Genomic DNA, 19,352 nt, shown 5'->3' on the forward strand with positions numbered 1-19,352 from the left:
AGAAATATATTTATTATTTCATTAAATATAACAAAAATAGGACTTCCCTGGTGGCGCAGTGGTTAAGAATCTGCCTGCCAATGCAGGAGACACGGGTTTGATCCTGGGTCCAGGAGGATCCCACGTGCTGCGGAGCAACTAAGCCCGTGCGCCACAACTACTGAAGCCCACGTGCCTAGAGCCGGTGCTCCGCAACAAGAAAAGCCACCGCAATGAGAAGCCCGCGCCCCGCAAGGAAGAGTAGCCACCACTCGCTGCAACTGGAGAAAGCCCGTGCGCAGCAACAAAGACCCAAGCAGCCAAAAAAAAAAAAAAAAAAAAAAAAATCCTATTACATGTTAACATAAATAACATTTTTGAAAGATAATTTTCTAAACAAATATTTAGAGAAAAACATTGATTTTATATTTTTGCAGATCTCTTTAAATGTCTGGCTTAGTAGAGGATAGCTGGATTCTCCTCGCCGGCTTCTACATTCAATCCCTTCTGATATGTTGTTTTGGTTGAAGTATATAAATAAAAGCTGGCTTTACACAGATATGTTATTGGAAGGAGGAAGTATTTTATCTTTGATACTACACCAAAACACAAGGAGTAGTTTCTTAAAGGTTGGTTAGAATCTGAAACAATATCAATGAGCTTTCCATTCATGTTAAAATCCACTGGTATCTTACATTTTGAATGGACATCATGTATTGGTCACTGGAAAAATACTGGTTCACTAAGTTATACAGATATCCTAAATGTCAATACATTTCATTATATAGTATTAAAAAAATCACATAGTGGGCTTCCCTGGTGGCGCAGTGGTTGAGAGTCTGCCTGCCGATGCAGGGGGACACGGGTTCGTGCCCCAGTCTGGGAAGATCCCACATGCCGCGGAGCGCCTGGGCCCGTGAGCCATGGCCGCTGACCCTGCGCCTCCGGAGCCTGTGCTCTGCAAGGGGAGAGGCCACAACAGTGAGAGGCCCGTGTACCGCAAAAAAAAAAAAAAAAAATCACATAGTAATCTCACTGTAACAATCTCATCAGAAAAACCTTGAAGTATTGGGACCTTGTCAAGCTTAAAGGCAGATATATGGTCTCTAAACTTATAATTTTCACTTGAAATCTTGAATTCTATCAATGGCAAGAGTGTTTGTTTTTTGAAGTGACAGGCTTACTTCATTCATTTTTAAGAAAATGTCTCTGAAATACCCAGTTCCTGAATAACCGTAGTTTGTCTGTCAGTCATTCTTCTGGGTAAAAATGGTGTTCTTTGTAAAAAGTGGTTTTAGTTCAGCATACAACTCAATCAGTCAAGCAAGTACATTTCTTTGAGACCACCGTATCCTTTGGTATGCAATAAAAGTGCTTTCTGTGTACTGCCCATTTTATCACAGAATACTTTTTAAAAATGTACTCAAGGGTTGGCATTTAATAAAATTAATCATTTGTATTGCTTCATCAAGGACATTCTTTAGTGAAACTGGCTTTGTTGTTGTTGTTAAGTACGAGGCTATAGCAAGAAAGAATACAATAACTACTACTGCAGTTTGGTGCCACTGCCCTGATTTGTGCTCAGCTTCCATAAGTTTACCCACCATTGCTTTTTTTGCATCATCATTGTAAATATCAACACCATAACAAAGGCAAATGTCTTAATATCATTACGAAAATAGTTTTGACTTTATGAGCCCCCAGAGAGTATCTCAGGGATGCTCTGGGGTCTGTGGACCATACAGACCCTCTGCCGTTATTGAATGAGATCACCTAGGGTTGAGTGTGTAGAGTAAGGTAAGAATCTGCATAGAACCCTGAGGAAACACTGTGTTTTAGGAAAAGGCAGAGGAAAAAGAAACCCAAAAGAAGATAAGAGGTATGACAGCCATAGAGTATTTGATAATATCAGTAGTTAGCATTTAATAAGTACTTACTTTGTCCCAGGCACTGTTCTAAGTACTAAACATGGAATCTTCACAGTAACTTTATGAAGTAGGTAGATACTGTGCTTATCCTCATTTTACAGATGAGAAAACTGAAGCAAGGAGAAAGTTAAGTAACTTGTCCAAGGTGACCCAACTAGCAGTGCACACCAAGAAGTCTAGTTCTACTGTCAGAAAGATAGAGGGAGAAAACTAGGAAGAGTGTGACAGAAAGGAAGCTAACAGGAAAGAGCATTTCAAGGGGGAGAACATGCTCAATAATGTCAAATGGCACTAAGTGGTCAGGTAAGATGCAGGCCTGAAAAGCATCCATTTGATTTCACAATAAGGAGATCATTGAGGACTTTGGCAAGAGCAGCTTCAGTGAAGTATAGGGACAGAAGCCAGATGAGAGAGAGAGGAAGGTTGAGGAATGAGTGGGAGTTAGAAGAGAAGTCATGAGAAGAGAACTTTTTCAAGAACTTTAGTTGTGAGGTGGGTGAGAGCCAGAGGATGTGAGGGACAGGAAGTGCTGTTTTAAGGTGGGAAAACTTGAGCATGTTCAAGGTCTGATGAGAAGAAACAAGTAGAGAATGAAGCCAAAGGTAATAGAAAAAAATAGGAATAAATAGAATGAAATTTCTCATCAGGAAGAGAATGGATATAAAGCACAGGGATATTAGTTTTAGATAAAGTGGTTCTGATGCAGGAAGTGAAGGCATTCCCTTCTCAGCAGAGATTCTTGAGAGTCTTAGCTATTTCCACTTCTTTCTTCCTCCTCCTTATATCTTTCCCTGCTATAACTCATTACTATATTTTAGAGTCTCCATTTTATTGGAATTTCTTTGGTGAAGGTTACCACCGGTCTCCAAATTGCCAAATCCATTGGATACTGAAATCCTTGTCTTACTTGATCTCTACCTCATTTGATACAACTCCACCTCTGACATTCCTGTCCCCTAAATTCACCTTTTATGTTGGTGTTTCCCAGTATTCTGACCTTGGTTCTCTTTTTAGTTTATATTCCTTTCTTATGTAGTCACATCCACCCTCACAATTTTAGCTACCACCTATATTCTCATCCTCTCACTCTCTTTTTTCCTCTTTTTTCTTTCTCATATCTTTGTGTATGTATCTTAAGCCCTTTTTCGAAGCTTATTTGCCTACTAGACTGTTGCATTTCAGTATTACATGGGTACTTCAAATTCAGCATACACACAACTCATCTTTCACTCCCAAATTTGCTTTTCTTATCTTATTCTCTACTTGGTTGAGGCTCCATAATCAACTTAGTTTCCCAATCTGGAAACATAGAAGGCACCCTTGATTTTTCCTCTTCTTTTGCCTCCTACATCTATCCAGTCACCAAGTTCTATTGGTTTCACTTTCTCACCATCAGTTGAATCTAACCTTGCCTTTCCATTTCTATAGCCTTAGTTCAGTGCTTTATTACTTATAGCATGGATTTTTTACAATAGCCTAAAGCCTTTCAGTGACTCTCCATTAACTACAGGATAAAGTTCAAGCTTAGCATAACATGCAAGGTACCTGTGACCTGGCCCCTAACTACTTGTATAGTTTTTTCCCCTGTCACTGTCACCACCTCCATTCCCGATTGTACACTGCATACTTCTCTAAGCCCTTTCTTATCTCGTTGCTTTAGTACTACATGCTGTTCTGTCTGCCTGAGTGTCCTTTTTATTTTTTAAAAAAATTTTTTAACTTTTAAAAACTTATTTATTTTTTAACGTCTTTATTGGAGTATAACAGCTTTACAGAGTTGTGTTAGTTTCTGCTGTATAACAAAGTGAATCAGCTGTATACATACGTATACCCCTATATCCCTTCCCTCTTACGTCTCCCTCCCACCCTCCTTATCCCACCACTCTAGGTGGTCGCAAAGCACCGAGCTGATCTCCCTGTGCTATGCAACTACTTCCCACTAGCTATCTGTTTTACATTTGGTCGTGTATATATGTCAGTGCTACTCTCTCACTTCGTCCCAATTTAAGCTTCCTCCTCCCCGTGTCCTCAGGTCCATTCTCTATGTCCATGTCTTTATTCCTGTCCTGCCCTTAGGTTCATGGAACCTTTTTTTTTTTTAGATTCCATATATATGTGTTAGCATACGGTATTTGTTTTTCTCTTTCTCACTTCACTCTGTATGACAGACTCTAGGTCCATCCACCTCACTACAAATAACTCAATTTCATATCTTTTTATGGCTGAGTAATATTCCATTGTATATATATGCCCCATCTTTGTCCATTCATCTGTTGATGGACACTTAGGTTGCTTCCATGTCCTGGCTATTGTAAATAGTGCTGCAGTGAACATTGTGGTACACAACTTTTTTTTTTTTTTTTTTTTTTTTTTTGCGGTACGCAGGCCTCTCACTGTTGTGGCCTCTCCCATTGCGGAGCACAGGCTCCAGACACTCAGGCTCAGCAGCCATGGCTCACGGGCCCAGCCGCTCCGCGGCATGTGGGATCCTCCCAGACCAGGGCACGAACCCGCGTCCCCTGCATCAGCAGGCGGACTCTCAACCACTGTGCCACCAGGGAAGCCCCCCTCACTATAGTTTTGATTTGCATTTCTCTAATGATTAGTGATGTTGAGCATCTTTTCATGTGTTTGTTGCCAATCTGTATATCTTCTTTGGAGAAATGTCTATTTAGATCTTCTGTCCATTTTTGGATTGGGTTGTTTGTTCTTTAGAGAAATATCTATTTAGGTCTTCTGCCCATTTTTGGATTGGGTTGATTTGTTTTTTTGATATTGAGCTGCATGAGCTGCTGGTATATTTTGGAGATTAATCCTTTGTCAGTTGCTTCATTTGCAAATATTTTCTCCCATCCTGAGGGTTGTCTTTTCATCTTTTTTATGGTTTTCTTTGCTGTGCAAAAGCTTTTAAGTTTCATTAGGTCCCATTTGTTTGTTTTTGTTTTTATTTCCATTTCTTTAGGAGGTGGGGCAAAAAGGATCTTGCTGTGATTTATGTCCTAGAGTGTTCTGCCTATGTTTTCCTCTAAGAGTTTTATAGTATCCGGCCTTACATTTAGGTCATTAATCCATTTTGAGTTTATTTTTGTATATGGTGTTAGGGAGTGTTCTAATTTCATTCTTTTACATGTAGCTGTCTAGTTTTCCCAGAACCACTTATTGAAGAGGGTGGCTTTTCTCCATTGTATTCTCTTGCCTCCTTTATCAAAGATAAGGTGACCATATGTGCGTGGGTTCATCTCTGGGCTTTCTATCCTGTTCCATTGATCTACATCCTTTTTTTTTTTTTTTTTTTTTTTTTTGCGGTACACGGGCCTCTCACTGCTGGGGCCTCTCCCGTTGCGGAGCACAGCCTCCGGATGCGCAGGCTTAGCGGCCATGGCTCACGGGCCCAGCCGCTCCGCGGCATGTGGGATCCTCCCAGACCGGGGCACGAACCCATGTCCCCTGCATCAGCAGGCGGACTCTCAACGGCTGCGCCACCAGGGAAGCCCCTCCATTGATCTATATTTCTGTTTTTGTGCCAGTACCATACTGTCTTGATTACTGTAGCTTTGTAGTGTAGTCTGAAGTCAGGGAGCCTGATTCCTCCAGCTCCGTTTTTCTTTCTCAAGATTGCTTTGGCTATTCAGGGTCTTTTGTGTTTCCATAGAAATTGTGAATTTTTTTGTCCTAGTTCTGTGAAAAATGCCATTGGTATTTTGATAGGGATTGCACTGAATCTGTTGATTGCTTTGGGTAGCATAGTCATTTTCACAATGTTGATTCTTCCAATCCAAGAACATGGTATATCTCTCCACCTGTTTGTATCATCTTTAATTTCTTTCATCAGTGTCTTATAGTTTTCTGCATACAGGTCTTTTGTCTCCTACATAGGTTTATTCCTCAGTATTTTGTTCTTTTTGTTGCAGTGGTAAATGGGAGTGTTTCTTTAATTTCTCTTTCAGATTTTTCATCATTAGTGTATAGGAATCCAAGAGATTTCTGTGCATTAATTTTGTATCCTGCTACTCCACCAAATTCATTGATTAGCTCTAGTAGTTTTCTGGTAGCATCTTTAGGATTCTCTATGTATAGTATCATGTCATCTGCAAACAGTGACAGTTTTACTTCTTCTTTTCCAATTTAGATTCCTTTTATTTCCTTTTCTTTTCTGATTGCTGTGGCTAAAACTTCCAAAACTATGTTGAATAATAGTGGTGAGAGTGGGCAACCTTGTCTTGTTCCTGATCTTAGAGGAAATGGTTTCAGTTTTTCACCATTGAGAACAGTGTTGGCTGTGGGTTTGTCAATATATGGCCTTTATTATGTTGACGTAAGTTCCCTCTATGCCCACTTTCTGGAGAGTTTTTATCATAAATGGGTGTTGAATTTTGTCAAAAGCTTTTTCTGCATCTATTGAGATGATCATATGGTTTTTCTCCTTCAATTTGTTAATATGGTATATCACAGTGATTGATTTGCATATATTGAAGAATCTTTGGCATTTCTGGGATAAAGCCCACTTGATCATGGTGTATGATCCCTTTAATGTGCTGTTGGATTCTGTTTGCTAGTATTTTTTTGAGGATTTTTGTGTCTGGGTTCATCAGTGATATTGGTCTGTAGTAGTTTTCTTTTTTTGTGACATCTTTGTCTGGTTTTGGTGTCAGGGTGATGGTGGCCTCGTAGAATGAGTTAGGGAGTGTTCCTCCCTCTGCTATATTTTGGAAGAGTTTGAGAGGGATAGGTGTTAGCTCTTCTCTAAATGTTTGATAGAATTTACCTGTGAATCCATCTGGTCCTGAGCTTTCATTTGTTGGAAGATTTTTAATCACAGTCTCAATTTCAGTGCTTGTGATTGGTCTGTTTATATTTTCTATTTCTTCCTGGTTCAATCTCGGAAGGCTGTGCTTTTATAAGAATTTGTCCATTTATTCCAGGTTGTCCATTTTATTGGCATATATTTGCTTCTAGTAATCTCTCCTGATCCTTTGTATTTCTGCACTGTCAGTTGGTACTTCTTTTTCATTTCTAATTCTGTTGATTTGAGTGTTCTCCCTTTTTTACTTGATGAGTCTGGCTAATGGTTTATCAATTTTTTTTATCTTCTCAAAGAACCAGCTTTTAGTTTTACTGATCTTTGCTGTTGTTTCCTTCATTTCTTTTTCATTTATTTCTGATCTGATCTTTATGATTTCTTTCCTTCTGTTAACTTTGTGTTTTTTAGTTCTTCTTTCTCTAATTGATTTAGGTGTGAGGTTAGGTTGTTTATTTGAGGTTTTTCTTGTTTCTTGAGGTAGGATTGTATTGCTGTAAACTTCCCTCTTAGATATGCTTTTGCTGCATCCCATAGGTTTTGGATCATTGTGCTTTCATTGTCATTTGTATCTAGGTATTTTTAGATTTCCTCTTGGATTTCTTCAGTGATCCCTTGGTTATTTAGTAGCGTATTGTTTAGCCTCTGTGTGTTTGTATTTTTTACAGTTTTTTTCCTGTAATTGATATATAGTCTCATAGCACTGTGGTCGGAAAAGATACTTGATACGATTTCAATTTTCTTGAATTTACCAAGGCTTGATTTGTGACCCAGGTTATGGTCTATCCTGGAGAATGTTCCATGAGCACTTGAGAAGAAAGTGCATTCTGTTGTTTTTGGATGGAATGTCCTATAAATATCAATTAAGTCCATCTTATTTAATGTGTCATTTAAAGCTTGTGTTTCCTTTATTTTCATTTTGGATGATCGGTCCATTGGTGAAAGTGGGGTGTTAAAGTCCCCTACTATGATTGTGTTACTATCGATTTCCCCTCTTATGGCTGTTAGCATTTGCCTTATGCATTGAGGTGCTCCTAGGTTGGGTGCATAAATATTTACAATTGTTATATCTTCTTGGATTGATCCCTTGATCATTATGAGTGTCCTTCTTTGTCTCTTCTAATAGTCTTTATTTTAAAGTCTATTTTGTCTGATATGAGAATTGGTACTCCAGCTTTCTTTTGATTTCCATTTGCATGGAATGTCTTTTTCCATCCCCTCACTTTCAGTCTGTATGTGTCCCTAAGTCTGAAGTGGGTCTCTTGTAGACAGCATATGTATGCGTCTTGTTTTTGTATCCATTCAGTCAGTCTGTGTCTTGGTTGGAGCATTTAATCCATTTACATTTAGGGTAATTATCGATATGTATGTTCATATTACATTTTCTTAATTGTTTTGGGTTTGTTTTTGTAGGTCTTTTCCTCCTCTTGCGTTTCCTGCCTAGAGAAGTTTCTTTAGCATTTGCTGTAAAGCTGATTTGGTGATGCTGAATTCTCTTAAGTTTTGTTTATCTGTAAAGGTTTTAATTTCTCCGTCAAATCTGAATGAGATCCTTGCTGGGTAGAGTAATCCTGGTTGTAGGTTTTTCCCTTTCATCACTTGAAATATTTCCTGCCACTCCCTTCTGCCTTGCAGAGTTTCTGCTGAAAGATCAGCTGTTAACCTTATGGGGATTCCCTTATATGTTGTTTGTTGCTTTTCCCTTGCTGCTTTTAATATTTTTTCTTTGCATTTAATTTTTGCATTTAATTTTTGATAGTTTGATTGCTATGTTTCTTGGCATGTTTCTCTTTGGATTTATCCTGTATGGTACTCTCTGTGCTTCCTGGACTTGGTTGACTATTTCCTTTCCATGTTAGGGAAGTTTTTGACTATAATCTTTTAAAATATTTTCTCAGATCCTTTCTTTTTCTCTTCTTCTTCTGGGACCTCTATAATTCGAATGTTGTTGTGTGTAATGTTGTCCCAGAGGTCTCTGAGACTGTCCTCAATTCTTTTTTCTTTATTCTGCTCCCTGGCAGTTATTTCCACCATTTTATCTTCCAGCTCACTTATCTGTTCTTCTGCCTCAGTTATTCGGTTATTGATTCCTTCTAGAGTATTTTTAATTTCATTTATTGTGTTGTTCACCATTGTTTGTTAGCGCTTTAATTCTTCTAGATCCTTGTTGAATGTTTCTTGTATTTTCTCCATTCTGTTTCCAAGATTTTGGATCATCTTTACTATCATTACTGTGAATTCTTTTTCAGATAGGTTGCCCATTTTGTCTTCATTTATTTCGTCTTGTAGGTTTTTACCTTCGTCTGTAACATTTTTTTTTGTCGTTTCTTTTTTTTTTTTTTTTTTGATGTTGTTTGGCCTGAGACGTCCAGTACTGGAATTTGCAGGCAGTTGGATAGAGCTGGGTCTTGGTGCTGAGATGAGGACCTCTGGGAGGCCTCACTCCCACTGATATTCCCTGGGGTCTGAGGTTCTCTGTTAGTCCAGCAGTTTGGACTTGGAGCTCCCGCCACAGGAGCTCGGGTCTGACCTCCAGCCTGGGAACCAAGATCCCACAAGCTTTGTGGCACAGTTTAAAAAAAAAAAAAAAGGAAGAAAGAAAGAAAGAAAAAAAGCAGCACGATATGAAAGAGAAAAACAAAATAGAATTAGAAAGATAAAAATTATATTAGGAAAAAGTAAAACTATAATTGAAACAATTGCAACAAGGTAAAATAAAACCACAACAGAAAAAAGAAAAAAAGGGGGGTGGGGTGGGGGGACAAGCCAAAAGGAGAGAACAATAACAAAGTATAAAGAATAAAATAAAATTAGAAAAATAAAAGATTTATTAGGAAAAATAAAAATATGAAAGAATCAACAATGTAAAACAGAACCCCAATCTAAAAGAGAAAAAAGAAAAGAAAAAAAAAAGCCTTGGCCATTGTGTTGGAGTTTAGGCTGGGATGGCACTTAGGCAGGAGTGGTGTTTAGGGTGGGGCGGGGCCTAGGCGGGTGACGTTTGAGCATGGGGTGGGGCCTAGGTGGGTGTCATTTAAGCGTGGGGCGTGGCCTCTGCTTAGGACCTGTGGGGAAGAGGAGAGGCAGCATGTCGAAAGGAGGGCCTCAGGAGTGTGTGGAGTTCCGGAGTTTGGAGGTAGGGCGCTGAGTGAGGGTGTGTGGGTGGGGTTTAGGCCCAGCTCGTTGGAGGGGGTCTCCGACTGTAGAGTCGGGGCCCTGGGTGGGGGTGTAGGGGCGGGGCTTGGGCTCTGCACGGTAGGAGGGAGGCTCCGAGGGCAGTGGATTAGGCCCGGGAGCCCAACAGGCTTCCCGGTGCCTAAGTGGACAGGGAAAGTACTGGCCCTGTTCCCTTCTGTTTCTTCGTGCCCCTCCCCCACCATCTCCCCCAGGGTCTCCCCCATCGCCACTGGACCCCTAACCGTGGGTGGGTCCCGCTGGGTGTAGGAACTCCTCCCCTCCCCCAGCCACCCCTCGGGGTGCTGGTCCTGGAGGTCTGGACTTTACTTTTGCTCCCCCTTCCCTCCCTCCCACTCCCTCAGGACCCACCGGGCTGGAGGGGGCCTAGGTGGGCAGAGGATCAGGCCCGGGATCTCAGCAGGTGGGCAGGGGAAACCTGGCCACACTCCCTTTTGATCCTCTGCCCTCCCAATGGTCCCCCAATTTCCCCGTTTTCCCCTCCCCCAGCCACCCTTCAGGGGTGCCAGTCCCATCTGGCCTCCACTTCTCCTCCCCCTTCACTCCCCCCACGCACTACCGGGTCACTGAGGGTTCCTCCCGTCCCTTTAGGTGTCTGTGGTCCCCCTCTGGTGCCTGGTAGGTGCCCTAGTTGTGAGGAGATGGGAATTCCGCATCCTCCTAGTTTGCCATCTTGACTCCGCCACCGAGTGTCCTTTTTACTTTCTCCTTCTCTTTCAACTCTTTAGAAGTTACTTACATTTTTTAATGTGATTCGTTTATTAAACATTCAGTTGTAGGGAATTCCCTGGCAGTCCAGTGGTTACGACTCTGTGCTTTCACTGCCGAGGGATCGGATTCAGTCCCTGGTTGGGGAACTAAGATCCTGCAAGCCGAGTGGCGCGGCCCCCCAAAAAAATTCATTGTAAAGGGCAATGACTTTCTGAATGTTTTCTATGGGATTCTGCATTTGCCTCTAAATATCTCAGCTATCTTCTCTCCATGTTTGTGTGTGTGTGTGTGTGTGTGTGTGTGTGTGTGTCTGTCTGTCTGTCTCTTTATGTGGAGGGTGGTGGAGGGAGTATTCAGGTTCAAAATATTTAGTTACTCAGTACTCTTCACCTAATGATATACCATCTTCATCAGTCTGGATAAGACCTTTCTCTTTTTTTTTTTTTTTTTTTTTTTTTTTTTTTTTGCTGTACGCGGGCCTCTCACTGCTGTGGCCTCTCCCGTTGCGGAGCACAGGCTCCGGACACACAGGCTCCGCGGCCATGGCTCGCGGGCCCAGCCGCTCCGCGGCATGTGGGATCTTCCGGGATCGGGGCACGAACCCGTGTCCCCTGCATCGGCAGGCGGACTCTCAACCACTGCGCCACCAGGGAAGCCCCAAGACCTTTCTCTTTTTATTGTATTTTCCCCTTCTTCATCTTGTTTTCTATTTCAGTTTCTTTGATAGTTATTTTTCTTTTTTATATATCAATTTTGACATTTTTATGTTTTTCCAGAAATTGATCTAAGCCAGTGCTTCCCAACCCAATCGTGTTGCTGCACACATAGAAAATAATATGTGCATGCACAGTGGGGTATATGAGGCCAAAGGCTGCAGACAAGGGTGTCTGGCTACCACCCACCCCATGGACCACCCTGAGAGCTAAGAGCAGTATCTCAACATAAGTATAGCCCATCTGTGTTACTTTCCATGACACACTAGTTGAGAAGCTCAATCTAGACTTTTGAATATATTTGTGTATAGTTCACATCCGTCAGTGATGTTACAGTGGGTCACAAAGATAGAATTGTTGATATAGCTCTTGTCTTTGGTATGCAAAAGCAAAGCAGTGAGTAATTTCATCTTAATTAACCCAGGCTTAGGCCAGCTGCTGCCATGTATCTGGAGGACAGGAAAGGGGCAGAATGAAATGGTCTCTCTAGAGCAGGACAGATACAGTACAATCAGGTTGGGTCACTAGACTTATGTTCTTGGAGTGGCAAGTGGAAAGGAGTAGTTTACCATTATAGACCACTAGATGCCTACTTATTCAGATATGCAGGCAAAGGGTAGTCTGGTCTTACAAATTATTTTAAAACTTGGGTAACATTGATACTGGAGAGGACAGAAAATCACAAGATAAGTTTGACAATGTCGTCCAGCACAGCAGTTTTCAAACTATGATGCCAGGAATCTTTTACACTATTAAAAATTATCAAGGACCCCAGAGAGTTTTTGCTTATATGGATAGTATCTAGCAATATGTACTGTTTTAGAAATTAACATAGAAAAATTTTTAAATTGTATTTATTAATTCACTTATAAATAAAAATACATTGATTGTATTGGTAATATAACTAATGTTTTATGAAAAATTACTTTTCCAGAACAAAAAAAAATGTGAGGATAGCATTATTTTACAGTTTTGTGAATCTCTTTAATATCTGGTAGCTGTAGTCTCATATCAGTTCTGTATTCGATCTGTTATATGTCATGTAAGCTGTGGAAAATTCCACTGTACACTCATGAGAAAATGAGAGAGAAAAGAATTATTATGAAACTATAGAATTATGAGAATAATTTTGACCTTGCAGAGCTCCTGAAAAGGGTCTCAGAGGTCTCCAGGCACGCTTTGAGAAGAGCTGATTTAACAGAAAGGATGAATGCTAATGCTAGGCTCTTTGGAGTTTGACCAACCTATTTTATAAGTTATACTAAATGCCAGGTGAATGATGTAGAATGAACACATGACTAGGTGTGAACTTTCTCAAAGTTCTGATTTGAATTTTTTTTTTTTTTTTTTTTTTTTGGTTGCGCCACATGGCATGTGGGATCTTAGTTCCCCAACCAGGGATCCAACCTGCGCCCCCTGCAGTGGAAGCATGGAGTCTTAACCACTGGACCTCCAGGGAAGTCCCCTGATTTGAATTTTTTTATCACAGAAAAAATTCTTTGGACTTCCCTGGTGGTCCAGTGGGTAGAAACCTGCACTCCCAATGCAGGGGGCCCGGGTTTGATCCCGGTCAGTGAACTAGATCCCACAGGCATGCGGCAACTACGAGTTCGCATGCCGCAACTAAGAAGCCCATGTGCTGTAACTAAACATGCCACAATGAAGATCCTTTGTGCTGCAGCTAAGACCTGGTACAGCCAAATAAATGATTAAATAAATAAATATTTTTAAAAAAATTCTTTTCCAGTCGTAAGTCCTTATTTTTGGTTTTGTGCTTCATGCTATAGCACAAAAGCAGTGCCCAATAAATATTTGTCAAATAAACAAATTTTCTTAGAGTCTTAACAGTTGTCACTGACTTGATGCCAGTAGCTTTATGTCTTTCACTGAACTCTGAACTAATGAGGGCAGGATGTGAGCTGATGACAACTCTAGGATATTAAGTCTGTTTCAAGGTCTAGACAATAAAGCAATCTTGTCTTCACCCAAGTGATCAGGGTACAAACCCATCCCTGTTGTGTGAAAGAGGGTTTCTTGCTCTTCTCACTTTGCTGGAGGTACCGTCAGGGAGTACCCACACTGAACTATCTGTTCCTAGTAAAAATAACAATAGCTGCCTTTTAATGAATGTTTACAAAGTGTCAGATACTGGGTTAGGCATGCATCATGTCATCTCATCTTTAAAATAAACCTGTGAAGCAGATATTATTATCCTCATTCTGTAGGTGAGTAGCTTTCACAAAGTCTCTTAGCTGGTAAAATCTGTCTAACCCCAGGGCCTTTAATCACCTGACTGCATTGAGGAAGAGGCCTGGATCAGGGAGTAAGAGTAGGAATTGGAAAGGCAGTTTTTTGTTCTTAGATCTACCTCTTCATTCAATTAACGTAGGTGGGAGAAGACAGGGAGAGAGGATTCAGTGCTTTTATCTCTGATATGGCACCAACTCAACAGCAAAGAATGGCTGCCTTTTTTTTTTTTTTTTTCTGGCCATGTTACAGCGCGGCATGTGGGATCGTAGTTCCCAGACCAGGGGTCGAACCTGCACCCGCTGCAGTGGAAGCGTGGAGTCCTAACCACTGGACTACCAGGGAAGTCCCAAGAATGGCTGCCTTAATTACTCTTCTGGATGCTGATCAATGCTGGGTCCAAACTGAGCTCCAACAGAACAAGGGTGGAATTCACTAGACCTGTTCCTTGTCAATTGCTGAGTAACTACTGAGTACAGAACCTTGATAAATACAAAAACAGTATTCTCTGTGTTCACAGGGAGTTTAAACATGAATGGGGGGTTAAAATATTTGTACACAGAATTATATACCAGGAAGTATAAATTAAAGTATCTGTTAGCACTGGCATTTGAATGAAACTTTTATACCACCGGTGCAAAAGAGAGAAAAGAATGGGTTGCAGATGTGGCTTACTTTATCTGAATCAATGTTTCCCCATGGCTCAGGAACTTTGGTGATAAAGATAAAAGAAGTTTTCATAGAGGAAGACAATAAACAAAGTTTCTCGTTTTCAGTCCCTCCCTTAGAGATAAATTCTGGATTCAAATGTAGATCAAGAAAATAGGTCAAGAGCATTCCATCTTACACCTCCCAGTTATAATTTCATCACGAGACTCCCTAAGATGCTAAGAGAGAGCTAGAACTGGTTTTGACTTATTCTGAAAGTGAGTACATAAAGCTTTTCCTAGAGCTGAGGCTCAAAAATCTATGGTTGTGGAGAACAGAGAGATCTTTCTTTCAGAACCAAGGAATAATTCCTCAATTTTCAAAGATGTAAAAGTTATAAGTTAGTTATAGTCAATGATATCACTATGAATCTTAGAGAAAAAAATCTTTTATTTTTAAAATTTATTTATTTAATTTATTTTATTTTGGCTGCATTGGGTCTTCGTTGCTGCATGCGGGCTTTCTCTAGTTGTGGCGAGCGGGGGCTACTCTTTATTGCGGTGTGCAGGCTTCTCATTGTGGTGGCTTCTCTTGTTGCAGAGCATGGGTTCTAGGCTCATGGGCTTCAGTAGTTGTGGCGCATTGGCTTAGTTGCTCCGTGGCATGTGGGATCTCCCCAGACCAGGGATCGAACCTGTGTCCCCTGTGTTGGCAGGCGGATTCTTAACCACTGCGGCACCAGGGAAGCCCGAGAAAAAAATCTTATACGTCATCTCATATAACCCCTTCTTTTAGATGACAAAACCAAAACCCAAGAATTAAGTGACTTGACCAAGTTTATGTGACTTATTAGTGGTAGATCTGGGACTAGAATTGAGTACTAATAGGTAATTTCCTTCTTACCACTCTTCGTAGTTTCCCAGTTCTTTCTTCAGAGCCTCTGAAAGTTCAAAGTATTTCCGTATAGTCTTTTGATTAGGCAGGAAGGTGACCATGACCCGGGATATTTGTGTTTAGGAAGAGCTCAGTCTCAGTTCTGTACTTTTGCCTCCAATTAAGATCTTCTTGATCATCTGATATAAGGAAAATTACCATTTATTAAGCACTTTCCTTGTGTCACGGTCTTCATATATGTAATATTGTACCTGCAAGATTCATGTAAAGTAGACCCGCTTCTAACATTTTAATGGGAATAGGAATCCCCTGGGAATCTTGTTAGTGCAGATTCTGATTTTGCTGGTCTGAGATGGGGTTCAAGCTTCTGTATTTCTAAAAAGCTTCTAGGAAAAACCAGTAATGCAGTTTATCTGTTGGCCTTATGTTGAGTAGCAAGAATCTTAATCTTATAGATGAAAAAACTGAGCTTTAGCAAGATTAAATAAGTTGCCCAAGTTCATACAGGCAGTAAATGGTAGACTAGTGATTTGATCTAGGTCTCTCTGACTCTAAAGCTCAAGATGTGATAAGGGAAGCCAGGAAAAAATGGAAAGAGAGCTTATGTTCCAATATTTCTTAAACAGGTCACTTCTCAAGTGAGTCAATGGCAGAATCCAGGACTAAATCAAAAATTCCTGGCTCTGAGCCAAGTGTTTCCCCTTTTTCCTCTTATCAGTCCCCTAATCAGGATCTCTGCTTCATGCTTAGCAAACCATTTTTAGAATTGGCTTTTGGGTTTTCTCCATTACAGGTTTATTGCCAAACCCTGTGCACTCCATGTTGGCATCCAGGACAGTGGTCCTTATCAGGCCCAACCTAATGCCATCCTTGAAAAGGTGTTCATATCTGTTACCAAGGTAAGTGGGCAAAGAAACAGAGGAAGATTCGTGTGGGGGTTTATCCCATAGGGCAGGGGAGGATAAAAGAGCAGGTATTTCCAAGGGTAGGGATAGGATGGGATGATCTTCACATTTGGGTAGTCCATAGAGCTATTAGGAAAACTTTATCCACTCAGGGAAATACCTTTAGGCCAGGATCCCTTAAATAAGTCAAGTTTACATACATTTGAGTTTTAGGCCTAGCAGCCACCACCACCCCTCCTTCTCCCCAGACACACATCACATATTGATGTTGTTTTTCCTTGCTCCAGCTCTTGTCATTACCTAGTTGCATAATCAAATGGAGATGGTACTGATAGCCTTTGCGATTGGGTTTTAATATCTCTTTTTACTTAGCTTGGGCTGGAGGGAGAAGACCAAACAAGGATGTGTATAGATGAATGGTAAAGGTCCTTGATGTGTAAAATAGTACTTCATACTAAAAATGACTTTGGGAGTGAAACCTGGAAAGAAAAACATTACTTAAGTCACTATAGTTATCACTGCTTTGCCACTCAGCTAGTCAAAGGGATTTAATGAGAGGTTTGAAGAAAAAGGGATGTTCTGACTCTGGTCATACATCTGCAGTATCCTGATGAGAAAAGGCTGGAGGGCCTGTCAAAGCAACTGGACTGGGATGTCCGAAAAATCCAATGCTGGTTTCGCCATCGGAGGAATCAGGACAAGCCCCCAACGCTCACTAAATTCTGTGAAAGCATGTAGGTGTGCAGAAGGAGGTGGGGAGTGAGGAGAAGGGTGGAGTATGACTGGACTAAGGTTTTCTTTTTGGAAGTCACTTCTCTTGTTAGGATAACAGTCAATAGGTATGGAGGGCTAACTCTGTTATAGACTGGGAAGAAGAGAACTGGAAGCCTGATCACCCTTAGTTTCTTGGACATGCTTGCCCCTAAGCTAGGTGTAGTTCCATTTTGTTCCCCTTTCCCAAATAAATTGGGAATGAATTCCTATACCGGCACTTACATAGGTAGATATGCATACCTTTGTACACCTTGGTAGAGATAGTACCAGCTTGCTCTAAATTGACATTTTAGTGGGAAGCATCCCTTTTCTGGACATACTATAATCCATTTCACTGGGCTTTTGCTGATTATCCTCTGGACACCGAGCACTGTATTTCTCACTGTCATGCAAAAAAAAAAAATAAAGGCACTATCATCAGGGAGTCTAATATGGAAGAAAAGTTTACTAAAGACAGTATACACTTGTGGAACTCTATTTTAAACAGAGGCTGGAAGATTTTTATCTCTTTGGCTTTTTCGGTAACAGTATTTGTCCCTATTGTGGGAACTTAATTTCTTACCAGTAACTGTCTTATCCCCAAATCTGCTCTCTTGACTTCTTTACTTCACAGACTTTCTTTTGAGTGAATATTTATCTAACTTCTACTTCTTGCCCATCCAGGTGGAGATTCACTTTTTATTTATGTATATTCTGCTATGGAGTTAGATTTCTCTGGTCGGTGAGTCTGAACTTTCTCTGTTGGGTTCTAATCATACCTACATCCCTGGAGATAAGAGTTAAATACCTTTAGATTTTGTCCCTTACTCCCTTTTTTTTTTCTTGTGATTTTTTTTTTTCTTGTGATAAGCTAAATAGATTGTCTTCTGTCTGGGGCCTGACATCAGTAACCTCATGACTCTACTGTTTCTCCCATAAATAATGCTAATAATAAAAAATTAATTAAATCAGCATAGTACGTGATGGTTTACAAAGCACTTGACAAAAGTCCTGTTCTTTCAAGGAGGAGACATTACAGAAATGAAATCAGTAACTCATTAAAGTGGGTAAAACAGGTATTCCTGCTTTTCAGTTAATTGTCAGAGTCAAAGAAGAATTTCAGGCTTTTTGATTCATGAGTCCTTTTTTTTTTCACTGTACCACACTATTTTCTTCTAAATGCAATAATTGAGGCTTCAAAATACATGAAACATAAAGAGACAGAAAGAAGGGAAAAGGAAGAGAATAGACAAATATACAATCATATTTGGAGATTTTAATACTCTTCGTAATTGACTAAATCACTAGACAAAAATCACTGAAGATGTAGAAGATTTAAACAACACAATCAACCAATTTGGCCTAAATGACATTTATAGGACACTACACCAACAGCTGAAGAACATGTATTATTTTCAAGTGCACATGGAACACCAACTAAGATAAACCATATGTTAGGCCATAAAATTAGTCTCAGCAAATTTTAAAATATTGAAATCTTACAAAATATGTTCTCTGACCATAATGGAATTAAAGTAAAAATCAAATTAATAATAAAAAGATATCTAGGGCCTCCCTGGTGGCACAAGTGGTTGAGAGTCCGCCTGCCGATGCAGGGGATACGGGTTCGTGCCCCGGTCTGGGAGGATCCCATATGCCGCGGAGCGGCTGGGCCCGTGAGCCATGGCCGCTGAGCCTGCGCGTCCGGAGCCTGCGCGTCCGGAGCCTGTGCTCCGCAACGGGGGAGGCCACAGCAGTGAGAGGCCCGCATACCGCAAAAAAAAAAAAAAAAAAGATATCTAGAGAAATATTTGGAAGTTAAACAACTCTCCTAAATAACCTGAAGATCAAATAAGAAATCATAGGGAAATTAGAAAATATTTTGAATTGAATGATGCTGAAAATACAACATACCAAAATGTGTGGCATGCAGCTAAAGCATACTTAAGAGGAAATTTATAACTTTAAATGTTTATATTAGAAAACAAGAAAGCTTTAAAATCAGTGATCTAAGTTTTTACTTTAAGATCCAGAAAAAGAAGAGCAAAGTAAACCCAAAGTAAGTTAAAGGAAAGGAAAAAGAAAAAAAATGCAAAAATCGATGAACTAGGCATTAGACAAATAATGGAGAAAATTAATAAAGCCAAAAGTTGGTTCTTTGAAAGGTTTAATTAAAATTGATAAACCCTTAGAAAAAAACAAGAAAACAAATTATCAGTATCAGGGAGAAAAAGAGGCTATCACGGGGATTTCCCTGGTTGTCCAATGTTAAGACTCCACCTTCCAATGCAGGGAGTGCAGGTTCGATGCCTGGTTGGGGAACTAAGGTCCCACATGCTGCAGGGTGTGGCCAAAAATTATAAAAAAAAAAAAAAAAAAAAAAAAAAAAGAAGCTATCACTATATATCCTGTAGACATTGAAAGAATAATAAGACAATATTATGAACAATTTAATAGTAATAAATTCAACAACTTAGATGAAATGGAGTTAATTGAAACTCCATTAGAGATTATTACTTTTGACTTGTGAATCTTTGGCATGGAGATCTCTCTCTCAGTTATTAAACGAAATCATTGTCTT

At 40.2% G+C, this 19,352-nt stretch overlaps 1 protein-coding gene across 1 annotated transcript in view; it reads left to right on the plus strand.

Annotated features, from left to right (window-relative positions):
- CERS5 (ceramide synthase 5) overlaps window positions 1-19,352 on the plus strand; it is a 34,973-nt gene that overhangs the window by 7,925 nt on the left and 7,696 nt on the right. Inside the window, exons 2-4 of the mRNA XM_060112379.1 lie at window positions 15,907-16,012; window positions 16,622-16,752; window positions 17,456-17,513. Of these exons, the coding sequence (XP_059968362.1) occupies window positions 15,907-16,012; window positions 16,622-16,752; window positions 17,456-17,513 (295 nt within the window). The remainder of the gene's footprint in view (window positions 1-15,906; window positions 16,013-16,621; window positions 16,753-17,455; window positions 17,514-19,352) is intronic.

This window comes from Mesoplodon densirostris, chromosome 11 (assembly GCF_025265405.1).
Source record: "Mesoplodon densirostris isolate mMesDen1 chromosome 11, mMesDen1 primary haplotype, whole genome shotgun sequence".
Lineage (NCBI taxonomy): Eukaryota > Metazoa > Chordata > Mammalia > Artiodactyla > Ziphiidae > Mesoplodon > Mesoplodon densirostris.